The sequence below is a fragment of the Salmo salar genome, chromosome ssa01 (genome assembly GCF_905237065.1).
Source record: "Salmo salar chromosome ssa01, Ssal_v3.1, whole genome shotgun sequence".
Classification (NCBI taxonomy): Eukaryota; Metazoa; Chordata; class Actinopteri; order Salmoniformes; family Salmonidae; genus Salmo; species Salmo salar.
Window position 1 is genome coordinate 159,337,164 of NC_059442.1, and position 18,211 is coordinate 159,355,374.

The 18,211-nt window shown below is 41.5% G+C and overlaps 2 protein-coding genes across 4 annotated transcripts in view; both read left to right on the forward strand.

The window, feature by feature from the left end:
* Positions 1–905: 905 nt before the first annotated feature.
* Positions 906–11,553, forward strand: rpl35 (ribosomal protein L35). Its single transcript, XM_014142654.2, has 4 exons — positions 906–1,004; positions 1,762–1,898; positions 8,748–8,829; positions 11,352–11,553. The coding sequence occupies exons 1-4, from the start codon at positions 1,002–1,004 to the stop codon at positions 11,499–11,501; spliced, it is 372 nt and encodes a 123-aa protein (XP_013998129.1). The 5' UTR covers positions 906–1,001; the 3' UTR covers positions 11,502–11,553.
* A 1,004-nt stretch (positions 11,554–12,557) lies between these two features.
* The window catches only part of si:dkey-220k22.1 (multiple epidermal growth factor-like domains protein 9), an 83,865-nt gene continuing 78,211 nt past the window's right edge, over positions 12,558–18,211 (forward strand). Inside the window, exons 1-2 of one of the 3 annotated variants that reach the window (XM_014142636.2) lie at positions 12,565–13,071; positions 13,207–13,329. In XM_014142636.2, coding sequence (XP_013998111.1) covers positions 12,804–13,071; positions 13,207–13,329 — 391 coding nt within the window. In that variant the 5' untranslated portion in view covers positions 12,565–12,803. Of the gene's footprint in view, positions 13,330–18,211 lie in introns of all 3 variants that reach the window. The other 2 variants (XM_014142628.2, XM_014142645.2) reach the window with 2 other exon arrangements.

The following is an 18,211-nucleotide window of genomic DNA, read 5'->3' on the forward strand; positions in this document are numbered from 1 at the left end:
GTTGTGGGTTCGATTGCCACGGGGCCTCAGTATGAAAGAAATGTATGGACTCACTACTGTAAATACCACTGGATAATTGACTTGCTAAATAACTTGAAATGTAAGTAATCAAGGTAGCTCCTCAGATGTGAGATCTTTTAATCCCAGAAATATTTCAGGTACAGAAACAATGATGTAGATCTTGCTTGACTTCTTTTCAACTTGTGCAGTGCCGTTTCACAAGATCGCTATAGAAGACACAAAGTCCACTTTCTTCACATTAAGAATTTCTGGGTCCAGCTGGTGATTCACTACAATTGACCTTCAGAGATAATCTTTCTACCCTTTTGATAGCCTCCTCATAGGGAAATTCTCTCCACTGCCCTGATTTTGGCAAACCCAGTCTCTTTCACCCTACTCGGGCTTTCCAGGGATGTCACCTCATGTTCTCCACCACAGTTACAACACGTTGCTCCTTGTCGATTTGGCGCAGCTCCGTGCTCAGGCCAATTTCATTAAACATGCTGAGAGTATGTTATGGAGTACCACAGTGTGTTATTTGACAGACAACCCTATGGTTAATTTTCTGTCTAAACATTTGTTGGTTATTATATAGCTATTTATGTGTGAGATATTTATTTAATGCCGTTTGAATGTTCACAGTGAATAAAGCTTGAATGTTCACTCTGAATATTAACCAATTATAATAACACATTTGAAAAATGTTATGCGTTCAACTCAAAATTATTGCTAAATGTGCATCAAGTGGTAGCAATATTTAAATTATTTTGTTTTGATTCCCCCAAATTCATTAACTATTGCAATACTATTTACTGTACAACGAAACCGTTAAAAAAGATGTCCATCACTTTTTTTACTGGGAGATTTTATTTTGAAACCGGAAATCTAATTGATACCAGTTCTTGTCAGGATTACGAAGATTCTGATTGGTCGATAAAAACCCGGTAGATGTTCCTACCTGGCCCCTCAACTTCCTTTTTGGTGAGCTATCAGCGACGACGATGGTAAGCAATAATCGACAACAAGTCAATCTAACACAATCTTCCATCATCCAGACAATTTGTATATAGTAACATTTATAAAATAGTTGTCACACATCTCTGGGCTTCGTGTGATTCATTTTTGATTCAGTCCGCCTTCGTATTCGTTGATTAGAATGTTCTGCACGTTCAGAATCCAGTGGCACTTTTTTTGGGCTAACCCCTCAGATGGTCAGGTTTACATTAGTACTACGAGAGACAGACAAATGAATGACATCGACTGTCAACTAGGTAACTTTTATCTCACATAGTGTAGTTGTTCATTTTAAGTTTTTATTAGTCGCTAGGTAGACCATCTTGCAAATATGTTGTCTGGTGTGAAGTATTTTGAGGCATTGACATAATTAGGCACTTGTCAGTTTTCTTTTGGGTATGTTTGTTGGTGCAACAAATGTGAGTGCTGTATTTCAAGGTTCAGGGTTTTGGATGTTTATCAAAGAAGTATGTTTTATATGGGGATCTTGCCTGAACCATCCTCAATCGTAATTTAAGTGGCCTAGGACACGGTCATCATTTTATAGGAGGCCATGGCGTGTGTTTTGGTTTTCCCTCAAGGGTGAACATTGTCATACACTTGACTCAGATAAATTACAACGTTATTGTGGTTATCCTGTTAGATCTGTATGATTAGGCAGATTGCAAAATATTCCATGTTAGTCTGAAGTCAACAGTAAAGAACTACCGTCCTAATTAATGGGCTGTTCATCAATGTTTTTTTCAGGCTAAAATCAAGGCCCGAGACCTGCGGGGCAAGAAGAAGGAGGAGCTCCTTAAACAGCTTGAAGACCTCAAGGTGGAACTATCTCAGCTCCGTGTTGCCAAGGTTACGGGTGGTGCTGCATCCAAGCTGTCCAAGATGTGAGTATTGTTTAGAATCACTTGTGCTTGCTAACAGTCCATTTTACCTTTCCTCCCACAATGTTTTGCAGACAGGTCATATGCAGAAGTGTCTAGTGGCATCATTTAAAACAGGCATTAGGTGAATGTAAACAAACACAACTGTACCCATATGAGCATTTCCTCACCTTTGGACAACAATGTCAGGAGTTTAGATGGAATGCTCACAGATGTGAATTACTGTGTCCAATTCACCACGCTTGATGTCTATGGGTTCTCAATGCACACATTTCTGGGAGGGTGCAGGTAGGCTAGGTGAGATCACAACCGCGCACTTCACAGGATCATTATCCGCTCAACCCTCGAACCAGTTACTGGCCCAAGGCTCTTAACCACTAGGTTACCTGCTGCCCCTGGTAGAACCTGAACTCTCAGGTAATGGACGGTATCTTGTTGACCTGGTTCTGTGTTTCCTGATAGCGATAGAACTTAAGCTTAGAAGTGTTTAGCGACGCATCGTTCCTATAATGTCTGAATATGTCACATGCGTTTCCTAAAACTCTGCGTAGAGAATGTTCACTAAATGGGTCTTTGGAGCATGTGTCGATACTGATAAGATTGAAAGGAAGGCAGTGCTGCTCTCAGATCAGCGTTCTCTATTAAAATTCTTAACTAACATAAGTAGTCGTACACACTACTGACAACGGATCAGTTCCGAGAGAGACTATCACCTATGGCTACAAATATTGAGGCGTTTTATTCTGTCGTAGCCTCTCTTGCATTAAATCTTAGTTCTCACATCATTGTGCATGTTGTTACACAGGAAGTATATTGAGGCAAAATGACTAGGCCACAAAAGCAAAATAGAACTCAATTGTATTTGGTCGTTATTGTTATTGAAATATGGAGGTATATGTAGCCTGTTGACCTTAGAATGAAGTCATCTCGGGAAGCCTGGCCCTGAAGGTTTTTCAACAACCTTCATTTGAGCATTTTAAAGGGAACTTTAAAATGTATTTTATGACATGGGTGAAAGTTGATTGAATTTATTCCCGGTACAGGACACGCTGAATTTTATAAATATATATATATATATATAAATATATATTTATATATATATTTATAAAATTCAGCGTGTCCTGTACTGGGAATAAATTCAATCAACTTTCACCCATGTCATATATATATATATATACTGCTAAAAAAATAAAGGGAACACTTAAACACAATGTAACTCCAAGTCAATCAAACTGTCCACGTAGGAAGCAACACTGATTGACAATAAATTTCACATGCTGTTGTGCAAATGGAATAGACAACAGGTGGAAATTATAGGCAATTAGCAAGACACCCCCAATAAAGGAGTGGTTCTGCAGGTGGGGACCACAGACCACTTCTCAGTTCCTATGCTTCCTGGCTGATGTTTTGGTCACTTTTGAATGCTGGCGGTGCTTTCACTCTAGTGGTAGCATGAGACGGAGTCTACAACCCACACAAGTGGCTCAGGTAGTGCAGCTCATCCAGGATGGCACATCAATGCGAGCTGTGGCAAGAAGGTTTGCTGTGTCTGTCAGCGTAGTGTCCAGAGCATGGAGGCGCTACCAGGAGACAGGCCAGTACATCAGGAGACGTGGAGGAGGCCGTAGGAAGGCAACAACCCAGCAGCAGGACCGCTACCTCCGCCTTTGTGCAAGGAGGAGCAGGAGAAGCACTGCCAGAGCCCTGCGAAATGACCTCCAGCAGGCCACAAATGTGCATGTGTCTGCTCAAACGGTCAGAAACACTCCATGAGGGTGGTATGAGGGCCCGACGTCCACAGCTGGGGGTTGTGCATACAGCCCAACACCGTGCAGGACGTTTGGCATTTGCCAGAGAACACCAAGATTGGCAAATTTGCCACTGGCGCCCTGTGCTCTTCACAGATGAAAGCAGGTTCACACTGAGCACGTGACAGACGTGACAGAGTCTGGAGATGCCGTGGAGAACGTTCTGCTGCCTGCAACATCCTCCAGCATGACCGGTTTGGCGGTGGGTCAGTCATGGTGTGGGGTGGCATTTCTTTGGGGGGCCGCACAGCCCTCCATGTGCTCGCCAGAGGTAGCCTGACTGCCATTAGGTACCGAGATGAGATCCTCAGACCCCTTGTGAGACCATATGCTGGTGCGGTTGGCCCTGGGTTCCTCCTAATGCAAGACAATGCTAGACCTCATGTGGCTGGAGTGTGTCAGCAGTTCCTGCAAGAGGAAGGCATTGATGCTATGGACTGGCCCGCCCGTTCCCCAGACCTGAATCCAATTGAGCACATCTGGGACATCATGTCTCGCTCCATCCACCAACGCCACATTGCACCACAGACTGTCCAGGAGTTGGCGGATGCTTTAGTCCAGGTCTGGGAGGAGATCCCTCAGGAGACCATCCGCCACCTCATCAGGAGCATGCCCTGATGGGAGGTCATACAGGCACGTGGAGGCCACACACACTACTGAGCCTCATTTTGACTTGTTTTAAGGACATTACATCAAAGTTGGATCAGCCTGTAGTGTGGTTTTCCACTTTAATTTTGAGTGTGACTCCAAATCCAGACCTCCATGGGTTGATAAATTGGATTTCCATTGATTCTTTTTGTGTGATTTTGTTGTCAGCACATTCAACTATGTAAAGAAAAAAGTATTTAATAAGATTATTTATTTCATTCAGATCTAGGATGTGTTTATATGGGGACCACAGACCACTTCTCAGTTCCTATGCGCAATGTGTAAAGTATTGGTTTCATGAGCTGAAATAAAAGATCCCAGGAATGTTCCATACTCACAAAAATATTATTTCTAAAATGTTGTACAGAAATGTGTTTACATCCTTGTTAGTGAACATTTCTCCTTTGCCAAGAATCTGATTAAACAGCATGATCATTATACAGGTGTACCTTGTGCTGGGGACAATAAAAGACCACTCTAAAATGTGCAGTTTTGTTACACAACACAATGCCACAGATGTCTCAAGTTTTGAGGGAGTTTGCAAATGTCATGCTGACTGCAGGAATGTCCACCAGAGATGTTGCCAGAGAATTGAATGTTAATTTCCCTGCCATAAGCCTTCTCCAATGTCATTTTAGAGAATTTGGCAGTACGTCTCACAACCGTAGGCCATGTGTAACCACGCCAGCCCAGGACCTCCACATTTGGCTTCTTCACCTGCGGGATCGTCTGAAACCAGCCACCTGGACAGCTGATGAAACTGAAGAATTTCTGCACAAACTGTCAGAAACCGTATCAAGGAAGCTTATCTGCGTGCTCGTCGACCTCACCAAGGTCTTGACCTAATTGCAGTTTGGTGTCTTAACCTCTTGGGGCTATGTGGGACGCTAGCGTGCCACCCGTGGTGCACCCTATCAACAGAAGGTGCATTTCAAGAGCGGCAAATTTGAAACCAAATAAATGTCAAAATTCTAATTTTTCAAACATACAACTATCTTACACCCTTTGAAAGATAAACATCTCCTTAATCTAACCACGTTGTCCGATTTTCAAAAAGGTTTTACGGCGAAAGCATAAAGTTAGATTATGTTAGGAGAGTACATTGACAATAGCGGTGTGTAATGTTTTGTCAATTCAAAGACAGGCGTCACTAAAACCAGCTAAAATGATGCACTAACCTTTTACAATCTCCATCAGATGACACTCCTAGGACATTATGTTAGACAATACATGCATTTTTAGTTCTATCAAGTTCATATTTATATCCAAAAACAGCGTTTTACTATGGCGTTGATGTTCAGGAAATCGTTTCCCTCCAATAACCGGCAGTCAAGTCAGCACAACAAATTAAATAATTAATATTAGAGAACATTGGTAAAATATTATATTGTCATTTAAAGAATTATAGATTTAAATCTCTTGAACGCAATCGACTTGCCAGATTTAAAAAATAACCTTACTGGGAAATCACACTTTGCAATAATCTGAGCACTGCGCCCAGAAAAATACGCTTTGCGATACAGACGAACGGCCATGTTGGAGAGATCTAAAATCGAAAATACTATGTAAATAATCCATTACCTTTGATTCTCTTCATCAGATGTCACTTCCAGGAATCCCAGGTCCATAACGAATGTAGTTTTGTTCAAAAAAGCTCATTTATGTCCAAAAAGCTCCGTGTTGTTAGCACATGATCTAAGCCCGCCGGACTTCACTTCATGAACGAGGGGAAAAAATATATTTACGTTCGTTCAAACATGTCAAACGTTGTATAGCATAAATCATTAGTGCCTTTTTTAACCAGAACATGAATAATATTCAAGGTGGACGAATGCATTCTCTTTTAAAACGTATTGGAACGAGGGTACCCAACATGACCTCGCGCCAGAGTCTAATCGGCCATCACCGTTCCAAGGCTCTTGTTCGGTCAGATCTCACAGTAGAAGACTCAAAACACTTTGTAAAGGCTGGTGACATCTAGTGGAAGCAATAGGAAGTGCCAAAAGATTAATAAGCCCCTGTGTGTTTCAATGGCATAGGCTTAAAGGTAATTCAACACATCAGGTATGCACTTCCTGTCAGAATCTGTCTCAGGGTTTTGCCTGCCAAATGAGTTCTGTTATACTCACAGACACCATTCAAACAGTTTTAGAAACTTTAGGGCGTTTTCTATCCATATATAATAAGTATATGCATATTCTAGTTACTGGGTAGGATTAGTAACCAGATTAAATCGGGTAATTTTTTTTATCCAGCTGTGAAAATACTGCCCCCTAGCCCCAACAGGTTAACTAACTTCAGTGTGTAAATGCTCACCTTCAATGACCACTGGCACGCTGGAGAAGTGTGCTCTTCACGGATGAATCCCGGTTTCAACTGTACTGGGCAGATGGCAGACAGCGTTTATGGTGTTGTGTGGGCGAGCGGTTTGCTGATGTGAACAGTGTCTCATGGTGGGGTTATGGTATAAGCTATGAACAATGAACACAATTGCATTTTATCAATGGCAATTTGAATGCACAGAGATACCGTGATGAGATCCTGAGGCCCATTGTCGTGCCATTCATCCAACGCCATCACCTCATGTTTCCGCATTATCATGCACGGCCCCATGTTGCAAGGATCTGTACACAATTTCTGGAAGCTGAACATTTCCCAGTGTTTCCATGGCCTCCATACTCACCAGACATGTCACCCATTGAGCATGTTTGGGGTGCTCTGGATTGATGTGTACGACAGCGTGTTCCAGTTCCTGCCAATACAGCCATTGAAGAGGTGGACAACATTCCACAGGCCACAATTAACAGCCTGATGAACTCTGCGAAAGAGATGTATCACGCTGCATGAGGCAAATGGTCACACCAGATACTGACTTGTTTTCTGAACCACGCCCCTACCTTTTTTTAAGGTACTGTATCTGTGACCCAAAGATGCATATCTGTATTCCCAGTCGTGTGAACCCCATAAATTAGAGCCTATTGAATTTATTTCAATTGACAGATTTCCTTATGAACTGTAACTCAGTAAAATCTTTGAAATTGTTGCATTGTATATTTTTTCTATGTAGAATCCCTATTAATTCAATAGGATTTCTATGGGCCTAGTCTTAAAATATTTGTCATTTTAAAGCTGCAATGTGCATCTTTTTGGGTGACCTGACCAAATTCACATAAAAATGTATTATAGATCTGTCACTCATTGAAAGCAAATCTAAGAAGCGGTAAATATGTTCTATGTGTGCTGTTTCTATTATTCCTGTTAAGGTTTGTTTTTGCGTCTTTTACTTTCGGTTTTGTACACCAGCTGAAAATACAATGTTTTTGGAAAATATATTTCACAGTAGTTTAGATGGTACAATGATTGTCGACGCTATACTTACTTGTTTTGTCACACAAACTGAAACTGTAATTTTAGCAAACAGGAAATGGCAGAGCACTGCAGAAAACGCATCTTTAACTTTTAAAATGTATGACCCTTTTATTTTGGCATAAACACAACCAGTCATGACGTTTTAATCTGATTATCAAACATTCATGTCAAAGGGCTCCTTTACTAGGCTACCTGCACACGTTCATCCACTCACAACATATTACCAGCCTCCAAACAGTGGTGAATGGAAAGAGACATCTGTTATTCAAAACACCACAAAGTGTCATAACGTTTGGCAATTGTCATTAGGTTAGCATTTATGCATCCACTGCTGTCCGTGCATCGCTGTGTTCGCCAGTCATCTCTGCCTTGGCAGAAATGTCTGTTCTGGTCGAACCACATCGCATTTTGGAATGTAGGCTATACCACCCGTTCAAGTTCATTCACACATTTTTCATGGTATTATAGCCTGCAGTTTTCATGACGTTTTGTGATAGGCTCGTGTTTTACTGGTACAGCGTACCGGACCATAGCACCTTACTTTTACCCCTGCTTATGAGGGAAAATCATAACCAGATCATGGCCAGATCGGCACACCCCTCATAAAACATGTTCAACTTGAATGTACTACACATTGTTTGATATAAGGCAGAAAAGCAATTGTACATTTCCCTACATCTTATCGGTACAATTTGAAAGATAAAGTTAAAACGTGGTAAATAGCAATATGTCATTAGTTGCCATGATCAACATTGCAGATATTGAGATGAGTAAGATTCAAGACTTTTCTTTCACAGTCGCACACAGTATCTGCGCATGTGGATGGGTTTGCTTCACGCTCTTACAGCATGGGAGCCACAGGAGGGGTTGATTATCGTGTTTTAACGCTCTGTTGTGGAAATAGACCAACTATGCTGTTTAATTTTTGCATCTACGTCATATGGCGGAGTCTACCATTTAAGTTTTAAATAATATGTTGAAAGTGCAATGTTTCATGTATTTAACTTATTCCCACCTTTTATTTCAGCCGTGTCGTTCGGAAGTCCATCGCCAGAGTCCTGACAGTCGTCAACCAGACCCAGAAGGAGAACCTGAGGAAATTCTACAAGGTAGGCCTTTTATTTAAAACTTTGTTGCTGGCTTCATGGATTGAAGTTATAGGATGTTATAGTATAGAATCACAGTATCTATGCGTCATGATGGTACAGTATCCTGAGGTCACTAGCAATACTGAGCTCTAATTGTCTTCACGTATTTGGTGCATCAGCGTTAGATTCTTTTCACAACTTTATTTGGTGCATCAGCGTCACTGATTCTTTTGCTGAATCATGATGTGGAGTTGGTGCTTGAAAGTGGAGTTTCCGCTAATTGAAATCTAGCCACATCTGCCCTAAGTAGGGCTGTTTGCTGTGACTGTATTACCGCCACACCGGCAGTCAAATTCCACATGACTGTTTAGTCACAGTAATTAGGCTTCTCTATGCTTTGATGCTGCTGATGGTCATTAGTAGCCTACCAAACTTGCTAACTGCCTGGTACTCAGCACTCTATTGTCCCTGTAGTCACTCTGACATCAATGCAAATGTGATCAAAAATTGAATCAAACACTTCATGACAGCTCATGTTGCGCAACATTTCTATAGGCTATGCAATTGCTTGAGAAAATTAGTTTTTTGATGGCCTCCCATCGGCTTTTTATAGGCTAGGCCTAATATATTTATTTCCCAACTTTCCTAATGTTAAACATATATTTACAACAGGAGTATAGCCTACCTGGCTGGCATGCAAATTAACCACGGGGAAAAGCATCCTCCATTCGCTATTTAAGTGCATAGATGACGTGTATTTTTTCCAACTGCCTTGTTTCGATACAGGTGCATGATAATGGTCCATTCTAAATCAAATACATTTTCAAACATATGTAAAGACAAGATTAAATCATGAATAGTTTGATGGGTGGCAATATTAGCCTATCACTTGTGAATGATGCCCAGCATAAGAAAACATGCTTTTTTTTTTTGCGAATTTTTCTAATCACACCTCAGGCCTATATGGTTTGATAAGGTTTGTATTACAACTAAAGTGGCCAAATAACTTCTTAAAATTAAGCACATCTGCTTTACAATGCGTGTAGAGCCTAACCGGCATACATAGGCAGCGGGTGAGTTTCAAGTTTGGGGAAGATAATTTTCACCATTAAAATGCACCTTTATAATAAAAGCATTGCATGCATATTTGCATTTGCGGTCACTTTTGATAATGGTGTTTTTCCACTAATGGAACATTTGCGCTTATAGCCTACTATGATGTGTGCATTGCTGCTCTTATAATGTGAATAAATAAACTATTAGGCTATCAACATTTTAAGCTAAACGTTCTGATCTGTTGCGTCAGCCACATGGCATAAAGTATTTTTGATGCTAGTGGTTGTATTCATTTGGGATCTATCGCATCCCACAATTGTCCCAGACTATGTTTGGAATATTTATTTCTCGCACAGAATAGAATAGGTCAACTTTTGTACTATGGGGGATAGTAGATTGACATAGGCTAGTGCTTTTGGTGTTCATTAGGCCTACCCATCTTGTTGGCTGTAAATTTGGACAGTTCTTCCAATATCTTCAATATGCACCTTTGAATTGCATAAGGACGCATGCAGTTGCGTCCCCGACGTGTCGGTCTTCACTTGTAGCCTTTGAGAAAGACCCGATCATGTGATGGAGAGCCATGTGAAGGGCTTCAACGCTGCCCCCGGGGAGAAGGGCTTCAACGCTGCCCCCGGGGAGAAGGGCTTCAACGCTGCCCCCGGGGAGAAGGGCTTCAACGCTGCCCCCGGGGAGAAGGGCTTCAACGCTGCCCCCGGGGAGAAGGGCTTCAACGCTGCCCCCGGGGAGAAGGGCTTCAACGGCCACTGGTCGCAAAAGGCATGGATTTTTTTTTTGGGGGGGGTGCATTACGGCCACACACAGGGGATGCTGCCGTGAAATTCTAGGCATTATGAAGTGCTTGTCAAATTGTGAATGAGCGACTGATGAAGTGTGTACAGCCTGCGCAAAAAACTAAACAGAGCTCATGCCTTTCAAGAGTTTTTTTCCAAATCATCATTAGTCACATCAAGCAGCCTTACAATGTATTAAAAATCAAAACATATAATCCAACGTTTGTAGAACTAAAGTTAAAGCAATAACACTAAATTAAGCATATAGGAATACCCATTTCTTTGTTAACCGCTCAACACAGAAAAGCCGCATCTGCGCTCTCCCTCAAAGCGTTTTGGAGAAAATATTATTTATATTTTATTCAGCTTTGTCTATTTGTGTTCTTGATACCATAAAATAATGCCATGGAATTCGAAGCAAATCTTGTCTGCTAAATTAACTAGTGTAACCCATAGCCAATTGGCATAGGCAGATTTTTTTTTTTTACCTTTATTTAACTAGGTTAAGTCAGTTAAAAACAAATTCTTATTTTCAATGACGGCCTAGGAACAGTGGGTTAACTGCCTTGTTCAGGGGCAGAACGACAGATTTGTACCTTGTCAGCTCGGGGATTTGAATCCCTGAAATCATAGAAATTGGAATAGTGATTTGAATGGAATTGGAATCTTTACACTTTTTTGCTTCTTTTGCAGGGTAAGAAGTACAAGCCCCTTGATCTGAGGCCCAAGAAGACCCGTGCCATCCGCAGGCGACTGAACAAACATGAGGAGAGTCTGATGACCAAAAAGATGCAGAGGAAATCACGCTTGTACACTATTCGCAAGTTCGCTGTCAAGGCTTGAGTCTGTACCTTTTTTGTATTGAAAATAAATTACCTTTCCCAGGAAAAAAAGATAATGTTGTCTTGTAAGTGTTTGAATTAAATCTGTCAGAGAATCGCAAGGGAACAGCTTTTTTTTTAACAGTATTTTGTCTTTTTTAACAATTGGAAAAAATGTCCAATGTTTAAAGATGTGACAAACAAAATAACAAGGGAAACGACATGGGGAAAATGATCAAATGAAATGCTGGGACCTCATTCCCTCCCCTGTGACATGTGCGTTCTCCATTCTCCATCATTGATCTTAAACTGAAGGATTGGTGTATAAAAGTTGACTATGATCTTATCCAGAAACCTTTTGTCACTACTCCTAAGTTAGGCTTTGCATGGTCAATCAAGACTAAATGCCTATCTGCCGTCTATGAGCCATACAGCATTTACTGCGATAAGGCCTCTGCAAAAGTCAAGGCATTCATACTTGCCTTTGCATAAAAGAGCTGTTGTCAAGGATGTGAGTATTTGTTTATACTGGACCTCCCGCCTCCACCTACCGTCAACCAATCATGTCAATGCAGAGCTATATGGAGCCCTCCGCATTGTTACAATATTTGAGCAGCGCACAACGATGCAGTACAGAGTTCAATTTTGCCTCTGCCAGCTTCTGGAGGCTCCGCAATTGCATCACATCATCCATACGGCGCCTTCGACCACACTTTCCAATCAAGTATAAATAGGCTTTTAGGTTAAATATTTCCCATGTAGAGTTTAGGTAGGAGTAGGTCCTGACTTTGGTTTCGCTGAGTCGTCACCAGATGGTGCTCTAGGTTCGCGTGTAATGGACACTTCAATTAAACTATATGTCATGAAGTCAATCATGAATAGGCTTTTAATCTATTTTGGCAAACTACATTTATTCTTTACTAAATCAACCAAAACCCGTGTTATTTGTTCATGTGAATTTTGATTAATTACCAAGTTTGTGTTTTGCAGCAAAAAAAACTGTCGTAGACAGTATTCCCAGTCTCTATAGGCCAGAGTAGACAACTCTTGTGTTTAAAAAAAAAAAAAAATTGGGGAAACGCCTAGGTATACAATAAATTAGAGACATCTAAAATGTACAACTCTTAACAGAGCTCTTTGCATTGGTTGGAGCGCTTGTCAATCATATTGCCCCATTGTCTCGTTGGTGCGACGGATAGTAGAACTCGAGCTGGTTGTAAGCGCGAGAAAGCAGTTGTGGCAGCAGAACCAGTGATGGGTGCACTGATCTTAAGTGCTGTTTAGTTGGAATTGTTCAAACTTTTACGTGGGGAGCTGAAAGAACATGAAGTGTGAACTTAGAACTATGTTAAGGTCAACGATGCTGGAATTACTTTTGTTTTCATTGACAGCTGGGTTATATCGTGCTGCACCGCGCGCCTCCAACAACAATGAACTGTCTGTATCAAAGCAACCTGCCATGTCCGAAATCACACTCGGGCAGCTCGGCACTACCATGCCAAACTATTTACCCGAGGACAATGTGAGGTTGTCCACAATTTCAGCGCTCTCCCCAGTTTCTACCGCGACCACATCGGCAAACAGGATTACAGGTAAAACCACTAAATCTTCCCAAACAAACAAGTTGACCCGAACAGCAAAGACCACCATAAGTGAGTCCATATCGAAGGAGTCCTCAGTAAAAAACAATGATGGTACAGCTGACATAACGCCGATAATTTACACAGGAATATTTCGAACTACAACACCAACTGCTTCGACAATTTCTACATCGAGGACTCCTGAAACAAAGACACATTCTAAGCCCACCTCTCAGCCTCTACCTGTCCCCACCACTGACACGCAACAAAGTAAGTCTCTGCTCTACCCATTTTTGGAAATTGAAATGCAGTAGGATGTTGACCTTTATTTTGAAACAGGATTCTTTTCATGTCCAAACACCGCGTAGCATGACATTAAAATATTTATTTGAAAATGAAACGAGGCAGAGCACTGTCACTGCCATTTATCTCAAGACACATGACCCTTTTCCAGTTAGAACGACAAGTCAGAAAAGGCGATGGGAAATAATGTAACTTATGTTAAGTGCCTAATTGTCCTTTTATCCACTCTAGCCTACTTAGTTTTTGGTTTTGTTTATGCATGACGTTACATGTGTATAGCTGTAATGCATTATAGATGACGTCTGTACCATGTCTCAACTCAATTTGAGTGGTCCTCGATGTTTACTTTTTTTTATCGGTGTTTTGTATCATTGTGGAGGGACAATTAAATACAATTTTCTAACTCTACATCCAGTTTGTTAATTGTTTCAACCAGCCCAGTGTGACTACTGACTGACGTACACTGCAATAGGGTCATTCATTGTAGCATCAAGCAATGACGAATATATATGACGCCATCAACAGATATTTTGCATGAATTGTGTGGTAGCCAGTTTCCCTGTTTCATGGAAACTCATTGAATGTCCATTTTTTTATTTTTTTATTTCACCTTTATTTAACCAGGTAGGAAAGTTGAGAACAAGTTCTCATTTACAATTGCGACCTGGCCAAGATAAAGCAAAGCAGTTCGACAACATACAAAAACACAGAGTTACACATGGAGTAAAACAACATACAATCAATGATACAGTAGAAAAAATATCAGGTAGTTGTCAGGGTTTTGTCCCAGCCCTGCTCTAACACATTCCACTAATCATCTGCACGCATCAGGGTCTTGAGTTACAGGTTTTGGGAAAAGAAAACTGAGCAAAACTACTATTGAATCCAATATATTTTTTATTGTGAATGTCATTGTCTTGCCAGATGTATACACCCCTACTCAACACAGTAACTCGTACATCACACTCTACAGGTACAGTTGAAGTCGGAAGTTTACTTACACTTAGGTTGGTGTCATTAAAACTCGTTCTTCGACCACTCCACAAATTTCTTGTTACCAAACTATAGTTTTGGCAAGTCAGTTAGGACATCTACTTTGTGCATGGCACAAGTAGTTTTTCAAATAATTGTTTACAGACAGATTATTTCACTTATAATTCACTGTATCACAATTCCAGTGGGTCAGAAGTGTACATACACTAAGTTTACTGTGCCTTTAAACAGCTTGGAAAATTCCAGAAAATGTCATGGCTTTAGAAGCATCTGATAGGCCAATTGACATCATTTGAGTCAATTGGAGGTGTACCTGTGGATGTATTTCAAGGCCTACCTTCAAACTCAGTGCCTCTTTGCTTGATATCATGGGGAAATCAGCCAAGACCTCTGAAAAACATTTGTAGACCTTCACAAGTCTGGTTCATCCTTGGGAGCAATTTCTAAACGCCTGAAGGTACCACGTTCATCTGTACAAACAATAGTACCGCTCAGGAAGGAGACGCGTTCTGTCTCCTAGAGATGTACGTACTTTGGTGCGAAAAGTGCAAATCAATCCCAGAACAACAGCAAAGGACCTTGTGAAGATACTGGAGGAAACGGGTACAAAAGTATTTATATCTACAGTGAACCAGGCCTATATCGACATAACCTGAAAGGCCGCTCAGCAAGGAAGAAGTCACTGTTCCAAAACCGCCATTAAAAAAACAGACTACGGTTTGCAACGTGCAGTTGCAAACCGTAGTCTGTTTTTTTAATGGCGGTTTTGGAGGACAAAGATTGTACTTTTGGGGACAAAGAGTGTACTTTTTGGAGAACTGTTTGGAGGAAAAATTAGCATGGTTGCAAGCCGAAGAACACCATCCCAACCGGCGGTGGTAGCATCATGTTGTGGGGATGCTTTGCTGCAGGAGGGACTGGAGGGACTGGTGCACTTCACAAAATAGATGGCATCATGAGGAGGAAAAATTATGTGGATATATTGAAGCAACATCTCAAGACATCAGTCAGGAAGTTAAAGCTTGGTTGCAAATGGGTCTTCCAAATGGACAATGACTCCAAGCATACTTCCAAAGTTGTGGCAAAATGGCTGAAGGACAACAAAGTCAAGGTATTGGAGTGGCCATCACAAAGCCCTGACCTCAATCCCATAGAAAATTTGTGGGCAGAACTGAAAAAGCGTGTGCGAGCAAGGAGGCGAACAAACCTGACTGTTACACCAGCTCTGTCAGGAGGAATGGGCCAAAATTCAACCAACTTATTGTGGGAAGCTCGTGGAAGGCTACCCAAAACATTTGTCCCAAGTTAAACAATTTAAAGGCAATGCTACCAAATACTAATTGAGTATGTAAACTTCTGACCCACTGGGAATGTAATGAAAGAAATAAAAGCTGAAATAAATCATTCTCTCTATAGTTATTCTGACATTTCACATTCTTAAAATAAAGTGGTGATCCTAACTGACCTAAGACAGGGAATTTTTACTAGGATTAAATGCCAGGAATTGTGAAACTGAGTTTAAATGTATTTGGCTAAGGTGTATGTAAACTTCCGACTTCAACTGTATATGTATCCTGTCTGGAGTGTTTTGGCCTAAAGATGTGTCAGATGTTTCTGGCTACCTTTTTGTTTTTGTGTAGTTTTGTGTCAATAAAGTAACATTGGGAGGAAGTCATCGATGATTGAAAATGGATATCATTGCAGGTCTGTGGGAGTGACATGAACATGAACTAATACGCCGGTGATCTTCATGTGTGGAGTGAGATTGCAAGTCACAGCGTGGGTGACATTGCATGTGCCCTGCTTCACATTCAGAGATCCCTATCCTTTCTTCCCATGCTTCGGCACAGCTCAGGGCAGCTGAAAGGGGCTGGTTTCTCTGCACCTGGTTGGATAGCATCCCCAATGCTCCCCATAGACCCTGCCAAGCCCTGATGGAACATTGTGGCTTGGCACTGATTTATTCTGTGCTAATGGGTTTGTGATGGCAAGGATTGCAGACTCCAAGATCCAGGAGATGTTTGTCACAGCGCTGCCTGTCAGCCCATGTTGCCCCTCTGTGGTCTCCCCCTAGTTCAGAAATATTGAATCAGTTTTGTCTGATTGTGTGGTCTTTTAACTCTTCTCACTGTCAAATTCTGCTTATTATTTTGTAATACATGTTTCCATCTTGACCATTGTCTTTTTCAAATGTCTACTGAGAGAACAGAGATGCCTTGAGAGGATGAGGTTAGAAGCACTGTGAGTTCTTCTCGTTCTAGGCATACTATTTGATGATTGCATTAAATAATCGTGGAAGCTCATATTAGAGTAACTCTCATGACAAGTTTTACTGTGCTTTATTGGTTGAGGGAGGAGTGGATTTCATTTGGCGAAAAAGAGTACTCCCGCGAACACAGTATTACCTACACATGTTTTTGTTTATTGTGTCTACGTTTCATTCAAGATGTGGTTGGAGTTGCTTTTGTGTTACAGTAGATGGACTACCACTGCAGCTATTCGTTTTCTCTGGTTTTTGATTTGTTCCCTGTCCCATGCACAGGGACCTAATAGGCAGTAACTAGAGGGCTACTGTAATGGGTCTGTATTTGATCGATAGCCAAGCCTTCAGGGCGTCCTGTCCAGATGAAAAGCATCTGACCTTGTCGCTGTTATCACACCACAGATATGCCACATTCAGTTGTACAGGGTAGATAGAGGCTACGGAGAGGCAGTGCCAATGGTCACCATAACAACAAAAACAAGAATCCCACACAGCTTCCAATTGGCTCATTCATCCACCCTCTTATTCCCCAGGTTGTTGCTGTAAATGAGAATGGGTTCTCAGTCAACCTGGTAAAATAAGAGTAAAATAAACACGGTGCCGTTGCTGAATCTGCCGTGATGACGCACAGATGCAGTAAGATGACGTTTCCCCTCGCTCTACCTAGATGTTGGGAGGCCATACGATGTGCCTTACTTGAAAAGGTTACATGGTAGTTGCTGACCCTGACCACCCGTTACACTATCATTAGTTGCTTCGTCAAACTTCCCTTCGACCTGCAGCCAGGCTGTAGAGTAGACAGTTGGACATCCCTCTTGCCATAAACACACTGAACTGCTGAGAGAAACACATTTCTCAACTGTGCCTGTCTTCTTGTCCACCATTATGTTTTTCTGGCCTTTTCAGTTTATGAACGCTGTATATTCTGTTTGACATTATGTCCTCGGTTTGTTTAAGCTATTACTGTGAGAAGTAATGATCTCCTTTAGGATATTAATCTACTGTATTTTACTCTTAAACAAGCAGTGTGGTGACAAAGTGTGTCTTCTTAGGGTCAGAAATTGTGGTGAACCAGAGGATTTGTTCTCTCGGAGAAGAATGCAATCCAATTTTGTGACGCTGTGGATCCGTGGGAATATGTAATGGTTCTACCGGCTGTAAAATTTGCTGAGAGCGGCCAGTTGGCCAGGGATGACCTCAGCAGAGGTCTGCATGTAAGACAGCAGCGTTGCTCTTCAAGCATCTCCTGGCAGCCCCTCTGGCAGGTCCCCCTTGATGAGCTTCGCAGGTCAGGAGAAAGTGTAGTGCGCCGTTCAAGCTCCCCAGCTGGAAAGTTGGTGGACACAGCAGCAGTGTCTTGTACAGCACAAGACTGTTTTGCTTCTCTGATACATTTTTTTCTGTGTGGGGCTGTGGGTGTCTGCAGTATACAGTCTCCCTTGTTCTGCCTGATATGTCTGTGCTGAGTGCCTGTGGGCTTTGTGTATCTTCATGTCTACTGTGATAACAGAAGTTCCATTCTTGCATAATGTCAACGATTTAATCCATATTCACAACATATTTTTTTACTTGCACACTTAAGAGTTCAAGAGC

Excerpts from the sequence above, each read along its gene's own strand:
- rpl35 (XM_014142654.2), top strand. Across the intron at positions 1,899-8,747 it reads GCATCCAAGCTGTCCAAGAT|CCGTGTCGTTCGGAAGTCCA; the intron begins GTGAGTATTGTT and ends CTTTTATTTCAG. Across the intron at positions 8,830-11,351 it reads ACCTGAGGAAATTCTACAAG|GGTAAGAAGTACAAGCCCCT; the intron begins GTAGGCCTTTTA and ends CTTCTTTTGCAG.